At 37.2% G+C, this 23,112-nt stretch overlaps 3 protein-coding genes across 4 annotated transcripts in view; all 3 read left to right on the top strand.

Annotated features, from left to right (window-relative positions):
- Positions 1 to 23,112, top strand: part of LOC144631418 (uncharacterized) — a 50,083-nt gene that overhangs the window by 22,249 nt on the left and 4,722 nt on the right. The gene's annotated exons all lie outside the window — the stretch shown is intronic.
- LOC144631409 (pyroglutamylated RF-amide peptide receptor-like) lies at positions 209 to 12,536 on the top strand. The gene is made up of 5 exons (XM_078489840.1): positions 209 to 3,467; positions 8,397 to 8,545; positions 9,453 to 9,729; positions 10,124 to 10,375; positions 10,962 to 12,536. Exons 2-5 carry the CDS (start codon positions 8,433 to 8,435, stop codon positions 11,310 to 11,312), a joined length of 993 nt encoding a protein of 330 aa, XP_078345966.1. The 5' UTR covers positions 209 to 3,467; positions 8,397 to 8,432; the 3' UTR covers positions 11,313 to 12,536.
- On the top strand, positions 19,897 to 22,851 carry LOC144631407 (pyroglutamylated RF-amide peptide receptor-like). 2 transcript variants are annotated; one of them, XM_078489838.1, is made up of 4 exons: positions 19,897 to 20,045; positions 20,647 to 20,923; positions 21,709 to 21,912; positions 22,250 to 22,851. In XM_078489838.1, the coding sequence occupies exons 1-4, from the start codon at positions 19,933 to 19,935 to the stop codon at positions 22,649 to 22,651; spliced, it is 996 nt and encodes a 331-aa protein (XP_078345964.1). In that variant the 5' UTR covers positions 19,897 to 19,932; the 3' UTR covers positions 22,652 to 22,851. The 2 variants fall into 2 exon arrangements, with proteins under 2 accessions (XP_078345964.1, XP_078345963.1); XM_078489837.1 differs by having other exon boundaries at positions 21,658 to 21,912; positions 22,250 to 22,845.

Below are 23,112 nucleotides of genomic sequence, written 5' to 3'. Positions count from 1 at the left end.
AGTGATAACGGTGACCAGTCTGGCAAAAGTAAGGCTTGTGAATTATACTAATTAAAAATAACTCCAATGGTTCTGAAATTATTTCTCATTTTTTGGTTGTTAAATTTCAACCGCGTGACAAATTTTTCGGTTGTTATTCCACGCCGTCAAAACATTCTCAGTGACGTGAGACATTAGGCGTAAAACATCAAACGCAAACACCGCGACTATTCGCATTTCACACGCACGCAGTCATTGATATTTAAATCTTTCCGAGAAAACAAAACCTTGGTTTGACGTCTTTCTTAGCAACGGCTTGATTAACATAGACTCGCACCGTTTCCAGGCACTGCTATGTATTCAAAGAAAAGTGCCGACTTTCTTCCCCCCTGTGACGTTGCTATGGCAACTTCAAGTAACATGGAAACTGGAGGTTTCAGCATTGCAGAGTAAATCCTCTTTTAAAAATTTCGAAAAAAAAACCTCATGGGTGTGGCATCCACCCCCTTGTACATCCGCCCGGGCGCTTGCTTATTTACTTTTGGCCCCTAAAGGGAGGGCGCTTAATCGAGACAGGGCGCTTATTTGGGACAGGGCACTTATTTAATTTTTTGAGAAACAACCAAATGTTCAAAACAGAAGTTTAATAAATATAAAAATAACTAACAATAACAAAAACTGTTACAGTAACAAATGGTTGAAAGTTCAATTACTGTCAAAAAAATTGTTCATATACAAATAAACATATACCTGTACGGTACGGTGAATGTTCATGAGTTTATCTTTTCGACGTCGATTACTTCAGAAAGGGCTGTTAAGTTATCCACAATAGGGGCGCTTATTAGAATAGGGGCGCTTATTCGGAAGGGGGCGCTTATTGGAAGGAGGGCGCTAAATCGGTAAGTATTTTAAGGAGCTATTCAAATGAAACATTAAGAAAAGAGATGTAGTATCTGTTCTGTAGTTATGTAAAAGGTGCACGTGTGCCATTTTCTTTCGAAGTGTATGAAAGGATGAGGAGTTTGAAGCTCTGGGATAAACCTCCCCGTACAAATAATAAAATTTAATTATGCCCTTGGGCCATTTGTGCATGAATAGTATACTTGTAGAGAACAATCACATTTCGTATTATGTAAAATTTTATTATGGCATATATTAACCTGCCTTTTTTGCGTGAAAAAGAAAGCCTGATCGCAGGTTAGGTATATATAAATTATATATAGATTCAAGTGGAACTATGTAACAGGGACGTTCGTGGGGGAATTTAAGGCGATTAATCACGGATTTTATTATTAGGTTTTTTCAACAGCCAAAATTTACATGTGTGACGCAGGAGAATCAAGAATAAATCGTCCATTTTTATTAAAAATTGCTATATTGGCGCACTGAAACTGTTAACGAGCGTCTTTGGCTGTGGATGGCTCGGATGGAAATGGATTGCAACTTGAAAAATTAAGGCTTAACTTTTATGTTTGTTTCCGCGCATATTAAAAAAAGGTTTATTGATTTATATTCGCAAATTAAGGTTATATCTTCCTTTAACCCTATTCAGACCGGGGGGGGGGGGGGGGCTTTTGAGGCCCGCGCTGACTTTGAACTTTTATAACTTTTTTAAGATTTAACCAAACGCTGCCAAACTTTCTGAGTTTTCCTAAAATTTATCTGGCAACAAATTGGTAGGGTTGAATGATGTGTCAGGAACTTGACATCACCATGGCAACGGCATTTTGACAGGCATGTTTTCCCAAATTTGTAAATTTGCGTGTTTCTGTTAATAAAAATCAACTTAAATGGCATTATTTTTTACATTTTTACGGGTTTAAAGCATATTTTTATTCATTTTGAGTACTTTGCAATGATTTTGGGTGGTTTTCTGGCATTTTGGAAAACATTTGAAATCCAAGATGGCGGATCCAAGATGGCGGCTGTTTTGACATCATGATGTGATTGTCACGTGATGTGACGTCACCATCCCACGTGACGTATACCAAAAGAAAGAGTTTCGGACGTACAATACATCCTATAAGTTTCATGGTGATTGCTTAAATATTCTGGAAGTTACATAGGGGGGGGGGGCTTCCGAAGCCCCCCCGGTCTGAGAGGGTCCAAAAAAGCCCGGTCTGAATAGGGTTAATGTTCAAAGATAATGTTTTTCATGGGTTAAGTTTCCTACCACTAATTTCAGGACAGTGTTTAGACCAAAGATCTTTAAAATCTCCACAATAAAAAATACAAAACAATAGACGCTGCTATTCTTGGAGGCCTGTTGTATGTCCTATTTAATAGTATTTTAGTAGTGTTTTTTCTTTTATGACTTTTTTTTAATGTTTTTATTATTATTTAATCAGAACTATGTTTAAACTATTATCATTTTAGCTAAACCAGATGATCCTGCTTAAATAAATAAATAGTTAAACAATTATGTCATTCAAACACGTGATTTTTCGTCGTTACTATTTATATGTTTTTTATTTATTTTATTCTATTTTATTTGCCACACAAATGAATTACAAAGAAAGTATACAATAAAACAATTTAAACAATTTATAAAGAAAAACCGTGGCGGAGAGACCAAAAAGAATCTAGAAAGCTTGTGCGTGATACCTTAAATGATCGATGGTGATTAATCAGAAACTCCGAACACCGAACCCAGTAGTACTGCTCGACACTCTACTTAATAACCTAATTATACCTACTTACACTGCGCATCCGTCAAGCAACACAATCACAGGTGTTTTTGGTGAGTTTTGTTGGTCAGGAACTTTATTTCGGTCAAGAAAATAAAATTTTGTTCTTAATAGTTAGGACTGAAAGCAATTATTTATAGTACTAAATTTAAATTTGGTTCTTTAGAATAATCACCTCGATGTTGCACTTCGTTTAATTTGCTAAAATATCTGTTCTACGCTTCTATTTCTATTTCACGTACGCATATATTTTATTCGTTTCAATTAACTTAGCTTATGTCAATAAAATAAAGTTACGTTCAAAACAGTCATGATTGTAAGCAATTATTTATGTTACCAAAATTATGCTCTTAAGAATCATAAGGATGTTGTACTTCTTATCTTTTGTGTGGCAGGCGAGGCGTGGCTATCGCCTTGCTGTTAGCCGAAGTTGTTGAAAAACTGTTTACAAGAAGATAGAAAGTTGGCAATGATATGTAAAATGTCATCGAGGTAAAAATATATCAACTTCGATCAATTTATCATAGCAAGTGAATTTACTTATTATTTAGTTTCGCAACACAGACATATTCAAATCTTCTCGATCTGCTGTCAATGGCATAGCGGAGTTACTACCCTTAGTGAACAAACGAGTGCGTAAGCCAAGCAGGTAATTATTTTTTTTTATCCTTTATGATGCCTTGATGGTGATGTGAATGACTCTTTGAGCGAGATACCTGCTGGGCCGATGCAAAAACAAGCAGTCTACAAAGGTCGCTGCCGCTTTCGCCATTTGCAGGAAATAAACCTTGAGTTTTTTTGGTGAGTAACTTTCCTTTCTTAACTAATGTCAAAACCATAGGAGCCTTCCTGGTCGTAAGATTTTCTATTGATATCTGCGCAATATAAGTTACCCAGCATTAAGAGACTACATTAATGACAACATTTTCATAATCGTTTAAGCAATTAAATGCTTTGAAAAAAATTGTTTTTTGTCGTTTAAAGCACGTACATAAGGAATCGTCTTTGTGTCAATTTACATGAAAGGACCCGGTTGTCACTTTGTTGTTATACGCTGGGAGACAGTACCACACGTACCTACACAGTAAAATCAACTAAATTTTTCAAGCGGGCAGCTTGAATATCAAGGTGATTAAAAGAACGCTGATGATATTACGTAACAAAACTGAAGAACGTTACGTAATCAGAGAACTAGATCTTTTTCTTTTTTTAATGAAAATGACAACTTCACATTATCAAACGTTTCCGCTTTACCTGAAGCTTATGGTTTGCTTTCCTCTGATGAAACATCTATGTTGTAGTGACAATTTTCTTTTTTATGCGAATGTGAATCTACTTAACAATTTGATTATGAGGGGATAGTCTATGAGGCAAGGCTGAAGAAAAAATCGCCTCATAGAAATCTTGAGCGAATGATCTAACAGTTTTAGCAGAATTCTTACTTATTTTCCTTCAAGCAACGATTTCCAGTCATTTCTCTGCTTATGGAACAAAATTTATCTCCAAGCTAATAGCGAAATCGCGCGCGGGTTGAGTTGCCATTTAACCCTTTCACTCCTAAACGCGCATTAGGCGCTATTTGGGGGCGCGGTCATTGAACCACTTGTGACGTCATCAATTAGCACGTCAGTGGATTTTTGTGATAAGCAGCTGATAGAGCTAGGATTGACCTTTAAATAGGACTGTTAATTTTGAATATCGGTTGCATTCTGACAGAGCTAATCAAAGAAAAACACGATAAGCTTTGGGTGCAAAATCGGTGCATAAACAGGCCCTTGTAATTGATCAAGGTTCCGCTGCACACTTATGGCTGATATTGAACGATGCCCCAGCCAATAAAATTATAATATTTGCATTAGTATACCAGTAGAATTCTACTTAAACGGTATATATTCATCAATAAGCTGTCGTCCCTCCTAGATTTCCGTCTTTGAAAGTACCCTAACAACATCAACAACAACAAAAGCTTTATTTATAATCGGTGGTATCAAAAATAGCACACAAGGTGCCAGTTAGACCAAAGTGATGTAGTTTCCGGGTGAACTCCAATAATTATATTTCAAATTTTTTCTTCAACTTTTCAAGGTAAGGATCGCTTTCATGCTTTTTTTTAAATAGTTAATTAATTCAATTTCGATTGCATGTAAAGTATTTGACGGAATTAGCTAAATTAGATTATCAGGCAGTTGTGTAGTGTTGTCGTGTTGGTTGAAATTGTTTTATTTTTTTTTAATAGTATTAGCATATTGTTTTTCACGGGATAAAAACGTTCTAATCGTGAGATCATTAGAGTAGGTTAGCACAGAAGGAAGTATAAAGTAATAATTATCATAATTATCATTCTAAAATTAGGATGCTTGAAAATATAGCACTGACTTTTGTAATAGAAACAAAAAACCATCAAGCACGCGGTTTTGAGCACGCGATAATTCTTGCAGTTCTGTAGACAGAGCTACATGATTTTTTTTTATCTGAAGTGCGTTTAGTAGTAATTTGAGAGATTCTACCCGTATTGATACAACTATGCCTATGGTCTCATATATTCAACGGACGCCAAGAAAAGTCGTAAATAAAATTTTAAAGATGGTTCCCTTGCTTATGTTTAATTTAGCGTTTGATATGTGCTGTGTACTAGAAAGCAATCTCAACAATGAACTCAGTAAAGTTCATTCCTGGTTATGTGCAAACAAGGTCTCCTTGAATATCGACAAGTCAAATTTTGTAATGTTTCACCCAATCCAAAAAAAACTACCTAAGACAGATTCCTTATCGATCAATAATAAATCATTGACTCAGGAAAATTCCATTAGATACCTAGGAATTTACATTGACTCAAATCTTAACTGGAAAAGCCATATTAATTTTATTGCGAAAAAGATTAAACCAAGTATAGGAATTCTCTCTAAACTTCGCTATTATCTTAACAGTAAAACCTTACTGGACCTTTACTATGCTCTTGTTTATCCATTTTTAACATATTGTTTAACAGCTTGGGGTAATACTTATCAAACTTCTTTGCCACCTCTTTTTGTATTGCAAAAAAACTTTCTCTAGCTTTTCTGAACATACAAGTCCACTTTTCAAAGATTTAAATGTTATCAAATTATTTGATGAAGTAACTTTTCACATTGCTGTTTTTTGTAAAAATTTAAAAACCAACTTCTCCCTTCTAATTTTGATGTTTTTTCACTTCGGTAAAAGAAACACACAGTTACAATGCAAGACTTTCCTCTAGAATGACTTATGCTTTACCCAAAACCAGAACAAATTATGGAATCTTTAATATTAGATTTCAGGGTGCTAAAATCTGGAATGCTGTCAAAAAAGTACAAATCAATCATTATTGCAAGCTATTAACGGAACATAACTCTAGTTTTCAATTCCTCTCTTCTGCTAGTTAATCTGTCCATACACTTTATTTTCCTTTTTTTCTACTAAATTGTTTAAGCCTACTTAGATTATTTTTGTGTGTTTGTGTGTTGTGTAGTTGTTATCTTACAGTCAATTTCACACAACTTTACCGTGCCGCGTTGCGAAGTTCGTTGGGAAATTGGGAACTATGAAGTAGCCAATTACGTTGCAAGTTAGACAATCAAATTGCGAACTTCGGAACAAACTTCCCAACTTTGGCGCGACTGAACTTTCCAAGTTTGCAAGTTAAGAAGGAACAAGACACGTTGCTTGAAATTCATGATTACGTCTGAACTCGTAAACAAGTTGGTGGCGGGAATATTCTAGCGGCTCGTGTTGCAAAATATTTGTTTGAACAAGCACAGCGTCAATAAAAAACGTCGGTATCAACATTCTGACCCACGTACAGCAAGTATAAGGATTACACGTACCGTCTGTTGCATCGTGTCCTGAAAGAAAACATTTTCAAATTGGGCATCAAACATTGCATGATTCACAATCAAGCTTTCAAGTTTGAAGACAACGTTTCGTTCGAGCGATTATCGGAAGTTGAACCAAAGTATTCATGATGGAACTGTTGATAAATATATTTTACAAGTATTCTGCCGCCGAAACTCTTTGATGGCTTTACAACGGCAACTCTTTTAAAAACACTTCTGTAGAATGGATTTGCTTCGCTAAACCATCGGAAGAAAAATTAGAAAACAAATACGCTTCAGCGAGGATACCTAAACTTCGAGCCAGGATCCGAGCCAGGATTCGAGCCAGGATCCGAGCCAGGATTCGAGCCAGGATCTGAGCCAGGATTCGAGCCAGGATTCGAGCCAGGATTCGAGCTAGGATCTGAGCAAGGATAATTAAGAATGGTACTAACTATTAAGCGCTCCGGTTAGCCTGAATGGCACCCCGGTTAGCCTAAATAGCGTTCGGTTAGCCTAACTAACACTCTGGTTAGCCTAAATAGCGTTCGGTTAGCCTAACTAGCACTCTGGTTAGCCTAAATAGCACTACGGTTAGCCTACTTTAGCTTGGGTTGCTTGCGGTTAGCTTTTATAATAGGGTTAGGATTTCTATCTGAAAAAAGGGTGGATCCTAGCTCTGATTCTAGCTCAGATCCTGGCTCGAATCCTGGCTCGGATCCTGGCTCGGATCCTGGCTCGGATCCTGGCTCGAATCCTGGCTCGGATCCTGGCTCGAATACTGGCTCGGATCCTGGCTCGAATCCTGGCTCGAATCCTGGCTTTATCATTAGTTTATCTCCGCTTCAGCCTACCTTAAAAATCAAAGGTTCAATAACTTTAATGTTGAGCGAGCCGCAAACATGTCGTGACTGGTAACAAAAATTTGTCTGGCTCTAAATTCCGCTTCGTACAAAATAAATCTCCCGTGAAGATCCGTGAACCGTCAGTTTCATTCATTTGCAAACGCAGAAGACTTGTCATTGAAGTTAAAGCCTCACAAAGTTTTTAAAGATGTATTTGCTGTAAAAAAGGTAAAATTTGACCAAATTTCTGTCTGCATAAAATTTATTTATCGGCAGGTCGCTCATGCGAAACGTTGTCAGAAACTTCAAGTTAAAACAAAATATTTTGTAACTCTAGCCGCTAGAATCGCTGGAACATTCTCAGCGCCACCTTGTTTTCTTGGCCTGAATTTCCGACATCACCATGACTTTCGAGCAACATGTCTTGTTCCTTCTCAACTTGCAAACTTGGGAAGTTCAGTCGCGCCAAAGTTGGGAAGTTTGTTCCGAAGTTCGCAATTTGATTGTCTAACTCGCAACGTAATTGGCTACTTCGCAATGTAGTTCCCAATTTCCCAACGAACTTCGCAACGCGGCACGGTAAAGATAGAAGATATTGGCATCATCAGTTTTCCCAAGTCGATAAATATTTAAATTGAGCTGGTGTTGTTAAAGTAAACTCAAAAAAAAAAATTGGAATTGTCAGATTAAAAACAAGGATTGTGTGGTGGATCTGGTATGGTTTATTTTTTTGTTAACTCTTCCAAGCAACATGTTTTAAAGTTTCCCTCGAAATTTACAGACAATTACAACCTTAAACTACTGCCCTGCTCTGAAAAATTGACTAAGGTTGAGCAGAGTTCTTAATAAATTTTGAAAGGGAAATATTATATTGGTTTATGGTTATTTGCCTGAGTGTTAAATTGTCACAAACAGATAAAGGTGAAGTTAAAATAATTTCGGTGTTGCCTTCGCCGTTCGAACTCAGGAAGTCAGGCTTGTATGAAAGAATGTAATCCTCTTTGGAAGTCAGAAGTTTTAATAAAATGCGTTCATCTTATTTTGTTTTTATGCAGTTCACATCACTAACATTATATTGACGCTCTTCGATCATGCCCGAATCAGCTGCTGTTGCCATAACAACGGTACTCTCCATACTCGTCATTGTGGATATCGTGGGAAACTCTCTCGTTTGTTTGATCATAAAGAGAAATCGGGATATGAGGTATGTTGACACCATGTGCATTTTTCATTAAAGTAGTCTGTGAGCTCGCTCTTCGTAATACAGGAAAAAGATGACATAACCAAGTAGGATAAAATTGAATTTTTTTGCAAAATGCTGATTGGTGGATATAAATTCGCTGTGATAAATTTGATCTTTGCTGAATTTGTGAACACGAAAATGAAAATTTAGGAAACAGGAATTGTTCAAAAACTTGTCACTCGATGAAAAAATTAAATTACGCTCGGGAGTGTCGTCAATGACCATATTCCTGAGGCCAGATATAGTTATATGTTTGACGAGTAGAGTTAAGATTATTAAGAAAAATTCAACGTACAATGCAACATAGAACATTTTCGAAGACGAAAGCTACAAGAACAATGTAGAGTTGGCCACTAGCTATTGTTAGTGTACGAAGGTGATATATTATTTTTCACTTTAAACATAACCCATTCTTGTAGACGACGATTTAAGAGAGTAGGCAAATGAATGGAATGTAACGCTCTCTCTTGTAGTCGTTCTAGATTTCTGGCGTCTGAACAACGACAAAAGTGCCATATCATTTGGCAATAAGTGGGATGTGGCAGAATTGTAGAATCGACAATTTGCAGTTTTGCTGACGTTGGTGGTTCACGAAAATTTTAGTCTGCTTTAAACCAAGTAGGCGAAAGTTGTTTAATGACTGCAATGAGCCTAAAATGACAAACAAACAAACAAGACAGCAAGGACGAAGGCGAGAGTGTTGAAGTAAAAAGACTGGCATTACTTATAATTGTTATATTGTCGACGTTGGAGAGAGAGAGAAAAGTGTTGTGACTAAGTTGTAGTGAAAATGGTGAAATTGGCATGAACCTGTTTTAAAAAGATCAGCTATATACATCTGTATTAATGACCTTTGCAATACTCACAGGACTCCCATGAATTATCTACTTGTAAACTTGGCTGTAGCGGATATCCTGTACGCAATGTTTATGGCCACAAATGTGTTCGTTGTCCAATTTTCTTTCATTCACCATCCGGACGGGGTGATTGGACAAGTCGTATGTAAAGTGGTGGTAGGTGGATCAGTCGCGTGGATTGGTGGAGTCTCCTCGATTCTCACTCTGTTTGCCATCGCTATTGAACGATATTATGCAGTAATGTATCCCCATGGTAACAAAGGTAAACTTACCAAGCGTAAATTGAAGGTAAGACTGGCTGATAATTTTAATTATTTCTATCTAAATTTTTGATTTAATTTCATCTTTAAAAAGAAATGTGGTCAATTCTTGGCTAATTCAAATTTGCACTTATATCGACAAAACAAAGGATGAATAGGTTAAATGACAAGTATCCCAGTTTAATGTCCAACCACAAAATAGTTTTGGTGATTTTACTTAAAAATAACTAAGCAGTCTCATCTCCATTTCCCTTATGATCAATTTGCAACTTTCACAAAAAATGTAGGAGAAGGAAAAAGAGAAGTAGAACGTCTATGACTTGGTGGCAATTACTCTTTAAATGGAAATGTGTTCTATAAAATAACTGTTTTGTTAAGCTACTGTGAATCAACATCCCATGGTTTACGCTTCATTGTTTCAGGTGATCATTCCTGGTGTTTGGATCTGCTCCTTAATACTCAATATTCCGCATTTCCTGGCATTGAAATTTGACAACAAAAGCAACTCGTGCTTGAATATCTGGCCTGAAAAGTGGATGGGCAAGGCTAATGTTTTGGCGTGGGAAATCGTAGTAGTTGTTACCATGGCACTGATGATTATGTTGTACTCCAAAGTCGTGTATACTTTGTGGTTCAAACGTAATGACAAAAATCAACTCACTTATCAGCAAATAGTAAGTGTTAAATGAAATATTCCGTTTTAATCTTCTTCAGTTATAACAACCCCCTTTTATTTTCGATCGGTTAATTATTACTTTTTGGGTGTTTTCTACCTAAAAAAGAGCTTTTCCTTAGCTTTTCATGTATAATGTACAGAACCCAACACTACATTTAATGTAGTAATGTTTAATAAATGAGCAGCAGTGTTTTATCAAGTTTAAAACACGAGGCGCAGCCGAGTGTTTTAGACTTGATAAAACACGAACTGCGAATTTATTGAACGGCTTAAAAATCTTCTGATGTAGATCAACTCATTTTTGCACTAATATTTAGATTTGGGGTTATTTTGGCCTAGAAAATTGGACGTAAAGTTTAGCCGTGTCTTTATCAGATATAAAGGCACTCATTAAACATTAATTTCTTTTGTATTTTCTTTATGAATTATTAATGAGTTTTTTAATAATGTATTGAATCCAACACTACATTTAATGTATAATGTATAGAATCCAGCACTACACCACCTTTAAAAATTGGCCACGGAGTACATATTTTACCAATGAACTAGTTTCAGACGTCGGCCTTTCATTGATCCATACACAGGGTGTGATGAGGGTGCGGAAGCGTGTCACCTTGATGGTCGTTACTGTCACTGCCATATTTGGAATCTGTTGGGGCACAGATGTAGTTGTCTACATCATAAAGGACGCAACATCCTACAACATTGGTTCCGTCCCAGTCACCATCGCTAACACAATGGTCTTGTTCAATGCTGCTGTCAACCCCTTTGTGTACGCGCTGTTGAACCAGAAATTCCGGGAGACGATCAAAAGAATGATATGCTGCACCGGTTCCTCTGCATCCAGGTATCATCCTTCGCGGGAATTGCAGGATATCGAGCTTGCCAACAACACCATCCACCCAGCCCACACAGCAGAACCATCCCAGGAGTGAAGCGATCGTTTTCGTCTAATCAGGCTGGAGTCTAGTAAATTTTATATATGAAAATGCGTTTGATTTACATGAAGGTGGTACACATGGACTCTCTTTGAAGCGAAAATGAACAACACACTCTGTAACGGTAATTTTTGGAAGTACAGGTTCTATTCTTACAGCTAACGTTAATAGTGTAATTCCAGTCTTCTGAACTTTTTAAATATTTACCAGGTTGATAAGAGGACTCCAAAAGATTTTCGAATAATGTCGTTAAGGAGGCTCGATTTAGTTTCTTTAGCCCTATAATGGTTGTTTTAAAACTAAAAATTATCAAGGAAGCCAATCTTAGATTTTTGCCAAAATACACCATAATGATTAAATATGACCAAAGTTTATTTTATACTGGTCGCTTAGTCACCAAGGTTACCATAGCAACGATTGTCGTTTCCATTCGTTTTCAAACAAGCCTAACTGATTTTCTCGAAATCTAGATTGGCTCTTGGTATTTATTTTTTGATATGTTAAAGTATAGTAGATTGACTACCTGTAGACAAAATTTTAGAAAAATCTGTAAAAGCGTTTTCAAGTAAATCAAGAATGAAGTTTTCAGAAAAATCCCGTTTTAATGTGAAATAGGCGCTTTAAAATTGTTCCTCAGTATTTGAGCGCAGTCATTCAAAATGAAATATAAATACTTAAACCATCAAAGACCATTCACTAAAAGCGAGATAGGTTTTGCTTTAATTTATTAAAATATATCGACTGCCGATTTAAGGAAACTACAAAAAGTTACAAAAAACTTTATACTTGATTTACTCTAAAACGCTCTTACAGATTTTTCTAAAATTTTGTCTACAGGTAGTCAATCCACTATACTTCAACATATCAAAAAATGAATACCAGGAGTCAATCTTAATTTCGAGAAAATCAAGCTTGTTTGAAAACAAAAGAAAACGACAATCGTTGCTATGGTAACCTTGGTGACAAAGTGATAATTTTCATTTTCAAAACGACCACCCTAGGGCTAAAAAAGATACATCGAGCCTCCTTAAGTCAGCCAATATCTTCAATTTTCTCTCGAAGATATCAAAACTCGGCGATCGCTAATGTAGTAGTAGAATTTATTTTCTGTTAATTACTATTATCGAAAAAATGTCCTAGTTATTATCATGGAAATCAGTGCTCCTTAATTTAGTTTAATGACGTGATATGGCTATTAAAACTGTTGTGTTTGTTTCGTAACCTCAACACTCTTAATTACCAAGTTATTAATCCTAACTTCTGCTATATTGTGTGTTTCGCAACACAACTTAACTACAGTTAATTACTTCTCTCGTAGCAATAGCAGAGCTTCGCGGTCTCCTTTTAAATTAGTCACCTTCTATTAATTTGCTGCAATTAACGGACGTGATGTATTAAGCCTGGGAGTGGCCTCATTAGCATTCTAAGTTGCCTTATAATCAAATTGCATATTCACTGTGTTTCGCAACACAGCTAAATGGAGTTACGTCATCATGTTGCGGCAAAAGAATCCGCCACCATTTCAATGAAACGGCGTCAACTCCTATTGATTAACACCCTTATGACGTAATCAAGAAGGTATTGTATTTCTGAGAGTGGCCTCGTGAAAGAGATTCCGCCTCACAGCAAGCTGCCCATAAAAGAGCGGTCATGACCGACATCATTCTGAAAATCACCCTGTGTCAGAATTCATCGAAGAAACGTGAAAATGAAGGTACTGCGGAAAGTAATACAGCAACTCGCCTCAAAAAAACACGGGGCCTTATCGGAAAAGAAAGCAACAGCAGGAGACGAACAAAGTGAAATCAAGACGCCATACCATCCAACACTGGCTACTAAACGTCGTCGATCCAGCGAGTCTGACCTTCTTTCCAAGCTACAGCAAGAGCGGAAGGAACAACTGAAGCAGTGTCCTGACGGAAGAAGATTCCGAAGTCGAGGTCAGACCATTTCTGTACCAGTTTTTTCACGGAGAAACGAGCCAAAAGCCCCTACATGAAGGACCGAGTGCTGACTGAAAATGCCAAATATCTGAGCCCAGAGCAGATGCATGCGCTGGAAATAGACATCTTGCAGCCTCTAGAGTTCTACGAAATCTTCTTCGACAGAATGAAAACAAAAGATGAGGCAATACATGCTAACGAAGAAGTTCATGATATGCGGTCACTGATTATAATGGTCAACAATGCAGCCGGATAGTGCATTCAACTCCGTTCCACTATCGCTGATTTTTTTTATGCGATTGTTTTTAACTATTTTAACTTGCGATTGTTTTTAAGCCCATTGATAAGTTGCTAAATGCTCTCTAAGATCGGTTTTTTGTTGTTATTGTGGACAAACATTCAGTTATGGCTGAGGATAATACTAAAGGATAAGCAATACGAAAATTCTACTACAAAGTAAACGTTATGTTGGCTGGAACAAGAGCAAACAACATTGAAAAAATATCTATCAATCATCGCGTCGACAGAAGAAATATATTGTTATTTATTCTCTATGTAACTAAAGCTAAGAATAATTATTTATAATAATAATTTTCATAGTACATTCGATGGAGGAAAATATTTTTCTGCAAAAATGCTTCCTAAAGATCTGTTTAAATGTATGAGCAATTAAATTTTAAGCTTCAAATAAATTGTAATCACTCACTGCAGTCGATATTCCAAATCCCCGATAATCACATAATGCAGCAAATAGAAAGTTGACTGTTATTTTAACGTCTCCTTCACTATCTATCAACTTTATTGGTCTCAAAATTTTACAAAAAAAAGAAAGAAAAGGACCAAAAAGGAATTGCGCGAACGGGAAAATAGTTACCCATGCGAGGCGCAACCCTAAAAACTAAAAAGAATGGCGATAAAAATCTTAAATTAAAAAAAATATATATATGTATATACAATAAATCTAATTAATTACTTATAGTTAAAAATTATAGTTAAAAAATCTGATTAATTACTTATAGCTAAAGTTATAAAACAAGATGCAGAAAATATTAATCACAAAAATTAATAACGGTGGCAAGGGCAGTTACGGAAGAGGAACCAGTTGCAGGGCATGTCAATATCATAGGTAGTGTCCAGTAAAGTAAAATAAGTGGCGCGCAGAAAATATTTGAATAAACTTGGGCTAGAAAATTTGTCGTGAGGGGCGAGGTTACAGATAATGTTCCAAGGTTTTACAATTCTAGATGACTTTGAAATATTTTAAATGACTTTAAAATATTGTGATATAGTAGATTCGTGTAATAAGGTAGTTTCTTTTTTTCGGGCATTTGTTTCCCTACTCTTGTCTAGTGCGAAGGATTTTGTCCTGTCACGCAACACCACAGTTGACCAAAATTAAAAGAGGAAAAAACCTTTAATATCATATTACCGGCAGCTTTAACGTTTAACGTAAAAGCTTCCTGTTTCCTTGAAAGACATTATTTTTAGAGTGTGTTTGCTCGAAAACGAAAGTATTGAATGAAATGAAATATTTGCGTTGAAATACTTTACTGCTAACGCTCGGGGGCTGGATTTGTGCGCTCTCTTTAGTTCGTGGATTGCCAACTTGTGGAAAAAGTATCAGCGGGAAAGATTACTCAGGTCAATCAAAACACAAGAAGAAATTGAGGTTAGTTATTTTCTAATAAAAATCTATTAATAAGTGTCATCATATTGTGAGTGAAGTTTCTGAACCGCTAATTACTCAAATGTCTCATATTTGAGACAGAATTTGTTTAACTTCAGTAACTTTGGAGATTAACTTATTACCCATTGGCTCGATTTATACTAGTGAATATACTTGTTATTTAGGATCGCAACATATATAAACATCTTCAAATCTTCTCGAACTGCTGTCAGCGGCATAGCGGAAATAATAAGCCCTCAGTGAATAAACGAGTGCGTCAGTCAAGCAGCCGGTAATTATAATTTTTTACTTTTAAGATGCCTTGTTGGTGAAGTTTTAATAATCGGCGGCGATCACAATGAAAGTTGAAAACTGGACTCATATTCTTTTTCTTTTTTTTTTATGAAAATGACAACTTCACATTTTTAAAAGTTTCCGCTTTACCTTGAGCTTATGGTTTGCTTTCCATTGATGAAACATCTGTGTTGTAGGGACAATTTTTTTTATGCTTGGTGAATTAATTTAACAAATAGATTATGAGCGGATAGTTGATGAGTTGATGAGGCAAGGCCGAAACAACTATCGCCTCATATAAACCACGAGCGAATAATCTAACAGTTTAAGTAGAATTATTAATAATAATAATATAATAATAATAATAATAAAAACTAATAATAATAAAACAATCTTTTAAGAGGAAGCGCCCGTCAAGTAAATACGTGGTTTTCAGGGAGGTCCTCCATGGAAATAAAAAAAAAGTATTAAAATCTAAAAGGAAGTACAAATGTCACAGATCTAAAATATAAAATATACAATAATTGAAACTACTAAAACTACCTACTGTCCTAAAAAAATTAATTAAAAATAGTTATCTATTAAAGTATTAAAATTTTAAAATATTAAAATCTAAAAGGAAGTACAAATGTCACAGAAAAACTAAAACTATCACTAAAAAAAGCTATAGCTAATTACGAATAGTTATCTATTTACATTTTAGTATAAATCTACTAGCGTTCTATCACGAATGCTATTCTCTGATTGGCTACGCTACTCACCTTCTATTCTGTTGTAGAAGGTGAGTAGCGAAACAGCGTGCGGTTGTCAACAGAATGGTCGCCGCTTTTTCGCTTTTCTGGCTTTTAAATTGACCGTAAAGAAGGACTTGGATTATTTACTATTCCAGTCGATGTTGGAGAAGATAAAGACTGTACCGAAATATGTAATGAAGATTTTACACGGTAAGAAAAGCAATTAATATTCGTTTACGCTTTTAAAAGCGGGCGAATCTATAATTTTATAACATTCAGAGATGCGTTTCACCGAGACATTTTGTGGAAATAAAGTTTAAAATGTCTGGCAAACTAACACAGTTTCATCGTCCCATCAAGGAGCAGTTAAAGAAAGGCTAAACAGATTCGACCTGCAAGTTTTTTAATGCATCAATAAGACTTAAATAAAACAACAAAATTGAATGCGAATTCAAGGTTGCGGGCGAATCGTTCAACTTTTCATAAATTTCTGATCGTTCAAGTTTCCTACATATAAAACAACTTGACTTCCTAAGGGCCTTTGTAAGTCAGACTATCTTTAAATTGTCATTTTACAATGAAAATCCGGCCTTTAGTTCAATTTCGAGCAAACGACGGTTTAAATAAATCGTGAATGAAATGCAAAGGCGCACACAGAAGCTAAACAGTGCAATGTGGTTTCTTCCTTGCGAACAACTCGCTTAACTTTTTTTTTATCTTTTACGCTTTCGAATTTTAAAAAAACTTGACTTCCAAGGGCCCTTGTACGCCAGTACATCTTTCAATCGTCATTTTACAATAAAAAACTTGGCTTTTCCTTCAGTTTCGGGCATATAACGGTTTCAATAAATCGTGAATGAAATGCAAACGCGCACACAGAAGCCAATGCAATGTGGTGAAGTTGTCAATTATCCGCGTGTTGTGTGACTTATTTGCATCATTATTTAATAAAAACGAGAACCTGTTTTGTTGTTAAGTTTTGAACGTCTAGTAGATTTATACTGAAACAATTAGATTATTCGCTCTCGATTTCTATGTGTGATAGTTGATTCGGGCTTCGCCCTCATCAACTATCACACGATAGAAATCTCGAGCTCATAATCTAATTGTTAAATATAACGTTGTACAACTAAAAATATTTGTTCATCGTCTAAAAATGTTTATCTATTAAGAACCTTGTAAGGTTTTTCTTAAAAATCGTGCATGCCATAACTTATTTTCCTTCAAATAATGATTTCCAGTCATTTCTCTGCTTATGGAACAGTATTTATCTTCAAGCTAATAGCGAAATCGCGTGCAGATTGAGTTGCCATTAGCCTGCGAACAGGCTTTCCGGAGATTTCCGAAGAGCGCTTGGATGGCGCGAAGCTCCGGCGACGAGGTGCGAAGCGCCGAGAAAGAAAGCCTGCACGCATCTCTCAGGATATCGAGTGTTCGCGTCCAAATTTTGGACGCAATGTGCTGATTGGTGGTTTTTAATTATTTGTGACGTTGTCGATGTTTTCGGTAGAGACAAAAATCAAAATAGAACGTGTCTGGTTTCAATTGCTCGTTCTTGAGAACGGCGTTAGCGACTGCTTGCCAATTCTGCTTGCGATATTCTTCGCGAGAAGGATATTCTCACTTACATCTGGTGTTCGAACATTTGTTTTTCCACTGGGCCACAAGATCAGAATTTTTACTCGGGTTGATCGCCGATCAGGGTCGATAATATCCTCAATATTTGGAAGTGCGTCTTCATTCTCGTGAATCGCGACGGCCGGTGCTTAAGGTCCTTGAAATTGCATTCCCAGTGATATTCGAGCACTGGCTCCGACTCTGGGTCTGTGAACTGCATCTTCGGAATTTGGCAGTTGGCTGTCAGAAGAAACTTTCTGTAATTTTTAGCTCGCGGGCGACCGACCATTATTTGTTTTCCTTAGTTTAAATTTGATTTCCGGCGTGCGGTTTTTACTTTTGTTTAAATGTGACAATTGACAAGCTAAGCAATCTGCGGGGTGTTCGTGGGCGGCATTTGCGATTCTCAGAGATGCGTGCAGGTTTTCCCCTCCATTTTTGCCCCGCCGGCCGAGCGCTCTCCAGAAAGCCTGTTCGCAGGCTAAGTTGCCATTTAACCCTTTCACTCTTAAACGATGATGCCATTTAACCCTTCCACTCTATTTGGAGGCGCGGTCATTGAGCCACTTGTGACGTCATCAATTAGCACATCAGTAGATTTTTGATATGAGCAGCTGATAAAGCTAGGATTGACCTCTCTACAGGACTGTTCATTGTGAATATCGGTTGCATTCTGACAGAGCAAATTAAAAAAACACGATCGTTTTTTGTGCAAAATCGATGCATAAACAGGCCAATACACCTGTAATTGATCAAGGTTCCGCTGCACACTAATGGCTGATATTGTACGATACCTCAGCCAATAAAATTATAGCATTTGCATTAGTATACCAGTAGAATTCTACTTAAATGGCATATATTCATCAATAAGCTGTCGTGCTTCCTAAATTTTCGTCTTTGAAAGTACCTCAAGAAAAACAACAACAAGAAGAATAGGTTTATTTATACTCGGGGTTTCAAATATAGCACACAAGGTGCTGATTAGACCAAAGTGATGTATTTCCCAGGTGAACTCCAACAATTATATTTCAAATTTATTCTTCAGCTTCTTAAGGTAAGGATAGTTTTTTTTATTATTTAATTAGTTTTATTTTCGATTGCATGTAAAAAGATTTGACGGAATTAACTAAGGGCCTCTTTACATGAAAGCCGAGATGAGTTTCTTCCCGGGATGAATTTTGTCCTGGATGAAATAAATTTCATTTACATGAGCGTGTTCATCCCGGGATGCCGGGACGTAAGTCATCCCACCCGAGTTGAATTCATCTCGCCCATGCTTACATTACATTACATTTTATCCCGTAAAGACTGTTTACATGGCGTTTTTCGTCACGTTTTATCCCGGGAGGACATTTCATCCCGGTCGGTGCTCAGGACAGGGATGAAATCGTCCCAGGATGAGTTCATTCAAGGACGAAATCCTGTAGACAGCAACAAGAAAATGACCAAATTAAACACCGAGATGAATTCATCCCGGGGCGAAAGTCATCCCGGGACGAAAACTCTCATGAAAAGAGTGCCTTACTTAGATTATCAGGCAGACGTGTTGTGTTGTCGTGTTGGTCGGTATTGTTTTTGTTTTAATACTATTAGCATATTGTTTTTCACGGGATGAAACGTTCTGGTCGTGAGATCATTAGATTAGGCGAGCGCAGAAGGAAGTATAAAGTTCGAGCAATAATTATCATTATACAGAGCTACATGATTTCTTTTATCTCTAAGTGCGTTTAGTAGTAATTTGAGGGATTCTACCCGTATTGATACAACCATGCCTATGGTCTCAGATATTCAACGGATGCCAAGAAAAGCTGTAAGTGAAATTTTGAAGATGGTTCCCCTGCTTATCTTTAATTTAGCGTTTGATGTGTGCTGTGAAAAGATATTGGCATCATCAGTTTTCCCAAGTCGATAAATATTTAAATTAAGCTGGTGTTGTTTAAGTAAACTCGAAAAGAGCATTTTGGAATCGTCAGATGAAAAAAAGGATATGTGGTGGATCTGTTATGGTTTTTTAACTCTTCCAAGAAACAAGTTTCCTCGAAATTTACAGACAATTACAACCTTAAACTACAGCTGCCCTGCTCTGAAAAATTGAATAAGGTTGAGCAGAGTTCGTCATAAATTATGAAAGGGAAATAATATATTGGTTTATGTTTTGCCTGAGTGTCAAATTGTCACAAACAGAAAAAAGTGAAGTTAAATAATTTCGGTGTTGCCTTCGCCCTTCGAACTCAGGAAGGCAGGCTTGTACGGAAGGATGTATTCCTCTTTGGAAGGCGGAAGTTTTAATTAATAAAATGCGTTCATCTTATTTTGTTTTTATGCAGTTCACATCACTAACATTATATTGACGCTCTTCGATCATGCCCGAATTAGCTGCTATTGCCATAACAACGGTACTCTCCGTACTCGTCATTGTAGATATCGTGGGAAACTCTCTCGTTTGTGTGATCATAAAGAGAAATCGAGAAATGAGGTGAGTTGAGCTCGATCTTCGTGATTAGAAGAATGATGAAATAACTACGTAGAATAAAAATGAATTTTTTGGAGGCTAAATGCTGATGATTGGTGGATATAAATTCACCGTGATAACATTTAACTCTGCTGAGTTTGTAAACGGCGAAATTGAAAGTTTAGGAAAAAGGAACTGTTCAAAAACTTGTCACTCGATGCAAAAAATGAATAAATTACGCGCGGGAGTATCGTCAATGGCCATATTACTGAGGCCAGGTATAGTTATATGTTTGTAGAGTAGAGTTAAGATTAAGAAAAATTTCGGCGAACAACATGGAACATTCTCGAAGACAAAAGTTACAGGAATAATGTAGAGTTGGCCACTAGCTATTTGCTAGTGTACGAAGGTTATATGTTATTTTTGAATTTGTTCATAACCGTGACCGCCAAAGGCAGGACAAAACAAACAAACAAACAAAAAAGAGAGCAAAGACGAAGACAAAACAGTGGAGAAGAAAAAAGACTGGTATTACTTATAATGTGAAATTGGTGGAAAAAATGTTGAAATTGGCATGAACCACGCTTTAAAAAACTCAGCTATATCTGTACTGCAATACTCACAGGACTCCCGTGAATTATCTTCTTGTCAACCTGGCTGTGGCTGATATCCTGTACGCAGTGTTTATGGCCCCAAACATTTTCGTTGTCCAATTTTCTTTCATCCACCATCCAGACGGGGTGATTGGGCAAGTGGTATGTAAAGTGGTGGTAGGTGGCTCAGTCGCGTGGATTGGTGGAGTCTCGTCGATCTTCACCCTGCTTGTAATCGCTATTGAACGATATTATGCAGTGATGTATCCCCATGGTAACAAACGAAAACTTACCACGCGTAAATTGAAGGTGAGTCTCGCTCATAAATTTTAATTATTGCCACAGGGAGCAGTGGAGCCAAATTCGACCTTTGTAAGTATTAAAATGTTCGATCTATTTCGTAGCGCTTGTCATACGTTATCCGATCTTTTTGTTTACGCGACGGTTAAACCAGCGGGAATCGTCGCGGGAATCCTGTTGCGCTTGGCATAGCCGCAGGCTCAATGACCGTGGGCGCCACAAAATCGTTACACACTTCGTGCCTAGGTCGGAAAGCTTCGCGGAAAACCGGAAAACCGCTGCGATTACGAAACAGACTATTGAAAGAGTTTTCCGCTGGCTTAACCGTCGCGTAAACAAAAAGATTGGATAACGTATGACAAGTGCTACGAAATAGATCGAACATTTTAATATTTACAAAGGTCGAATTTGGCTCCTCTGCTCCCTGTGTTATTGCTAACTAAATTGTTAAATTAATTTAACCTTTAAAAATAAATGTAGTTAATTCTTGCTAATTTATTTTTTTACTTCCGCTGACAAAACAAGGGGTTCGAGGGATTCAAAACAAATGTAGGACCCCCCGGGAGGCCCACAAACCCCCCTCTCCCCCTCCCACCACCGCCTCGCCGGAGGCCCTCAAAAAAGAGAAGAAGAACGCTTTTGAGTTGATGGCATTTACCCTTTAAACAGAAATGTGTTATAAATAACCGTTTTGGTAAGCTATTGTGAATCAATATCCCATAGTTAACGCTTTACTTCTTCAGGTGATCATTCCTGGAATTTGGATCTGCTCATTAATACTCAATATTCCGCAGTTCTTGGCATTGAACTTTAACAAGAAGAGCAACGCGTGCGAATACATGTGGCCTGAGGAGTGGATGGTGAAGGTTTATCAGACTTTGAAGTGGAATCTCGTGACAGCAGTTGCCTTGCTAGTGATGGTTGTACTGTACTCCAGAGTCGTGTACACTTTGTGGTTCAAACAGAATGATGGCAATCAACTCACCCACCAGCAAATAGTAAGTGTTGGCTTTGAAGCCATTAAAACCAGGGCCATCCGCATCTTTCTCTGTAATCCGATGAAAAATTTGGTCACGTGGAACATTTTTCACTAATAAACTACTTTAATGCTTTGGCTATGTTTATTCTTAGAACTATTTTTATCCTTAGAAAACATAGATTGAGGTACGAAAGCAAACAAACAAACAAACAAACAAATTGTCTGTCAGTTGATAGATCTTTGGCTTCTGAATGGAGAACGAGACCGTTTTCTCCATGACATCAAAATGTTTCCCTGATATTTTCAATTGGTTATATTTATTATTCTCAATGGGACTTTCATCTATCAATACTCAGGGCGTCCTGAAGGTACGGAAGCGTGTGACCCTGATGATCGTAGCTGTCAGTATTATATTTGGGATCTGTTGGGGCGTGGACCAAGTTGTCTACACATTAATGTTTACTGCAAACTACGACGTTGGTCACGTACCAGTCGCCATCGCTAATACAATGGTCCTGTTTAATGCTGCTGTCAACCCGTTTGTATACGCTCTGTTGAATCACCATTTCCGGGAGAAGATCAAGAGAATGATATGCTGCACCTGTTCCTGGGCATCCCGCTATCATCCTACGCGGGAACTGCAGGATATCGAGCTCGCCAATTCAACAACACCATCCACCCAGCCCACACAGGAGGACCATCCCAGGAGTGAAGCGATCGCTACTCTCGTTGAAATAGGCCATTTTCAAGTTCATTGACTCTGTCTCCAAGCGCGGAATAATGCAAAACCTAGCGAAAATGAGCAACATAAACATAAACAACAACAAGAAGAAACTTTATTTCTATAACCATAAATACATATACGCTTAGCTTCATTGCAAATAAATGTAAACTTTATGAATTCTGTGCTAAATAAAGTATCTAGTTGTAACCGAACACCTGGAACAGGCTATGTTACATCTGATTTCGATTTGATAGAAGATTATTAGCGGAGCTCCTTAGCGGCCAAAAGGGCCGCAGAGCGGAGCCCCATAACCATTATGCAGGCATAGAAAAATTGCATAGAAATAGGAGAACCCATGCATCTTATTTATCATGGTCATCTTGGCCAGCGGCATGTTTTGCGGGCGCGTGCGCCCAACAACGACGATGTCGCGCAACATGACGGCCAAACTCCATACGTTAAATTTAAATGTCAGCTTACATCTTTGATATTGGA

This window comes from Oculina patagonica, chromosome 12, assembly GCF_052425735.1.
Source record: "Oculina patagonica isolate OP01 chromosome 12, crgOcupat, whole genome shotgun sequence".
Classification (NCBI taxonomy): Eukaryota; Metazoa; Cnidaria; class Anthozoa; order Scleractinia; family Oculinidae; genus Oculina; species Oculina patagonica.
The sequence above is the reverse complement of the archived record's forward strand: the minus strand, read 5'-3'. Positions and strand labels throughout refer to the sequence as shown.

Bases quoted from the DNA above. Each gene is read 5' to 3' on its own strand.
- LOC144631409 (XM_078489840.1), top strand. From the start codon at position 8,433: ATGCCCGAATCAGCTGCTGTTGCCATAACAACGGTACTCTCCATACTC. The intron at 8,546-9,452 runs GTATGTTGACAC...CAATACTCACAG, and splicing joins AAGAGAAATCGGGATATGAG to GACTCCCATGAATTATCTAC. The intron at 9,730-10,123 runs GTAAGACTGGCT...TCATTGTTTCAG, and splicing joins TTACCAAGCGTAAATTGAAG to GTGATCATTCCTGGTGTTTG.
- LOC144631407 (XM_078489837.1), top strand. From the start codon at position 19,933: ATGCCCGAATTAGCTGCTATTGCCATAACAACGGTACTCTCCGTACTC. The intron at 20,924-21,657 runs GTGAGTCTCGCT...TTACTTCTTCAG, and splicing joins TTACCACGCGTAAATTGAAG to GTGATCATTCCTGGAATTTG. The intron at 21,913-22,249 runs GTAAGTGTTGGC...ATCAATACTCAG, and splicing joins AACTCACCCACCAGCAAATA to GGCGTCCTGAAGGTACGGAA.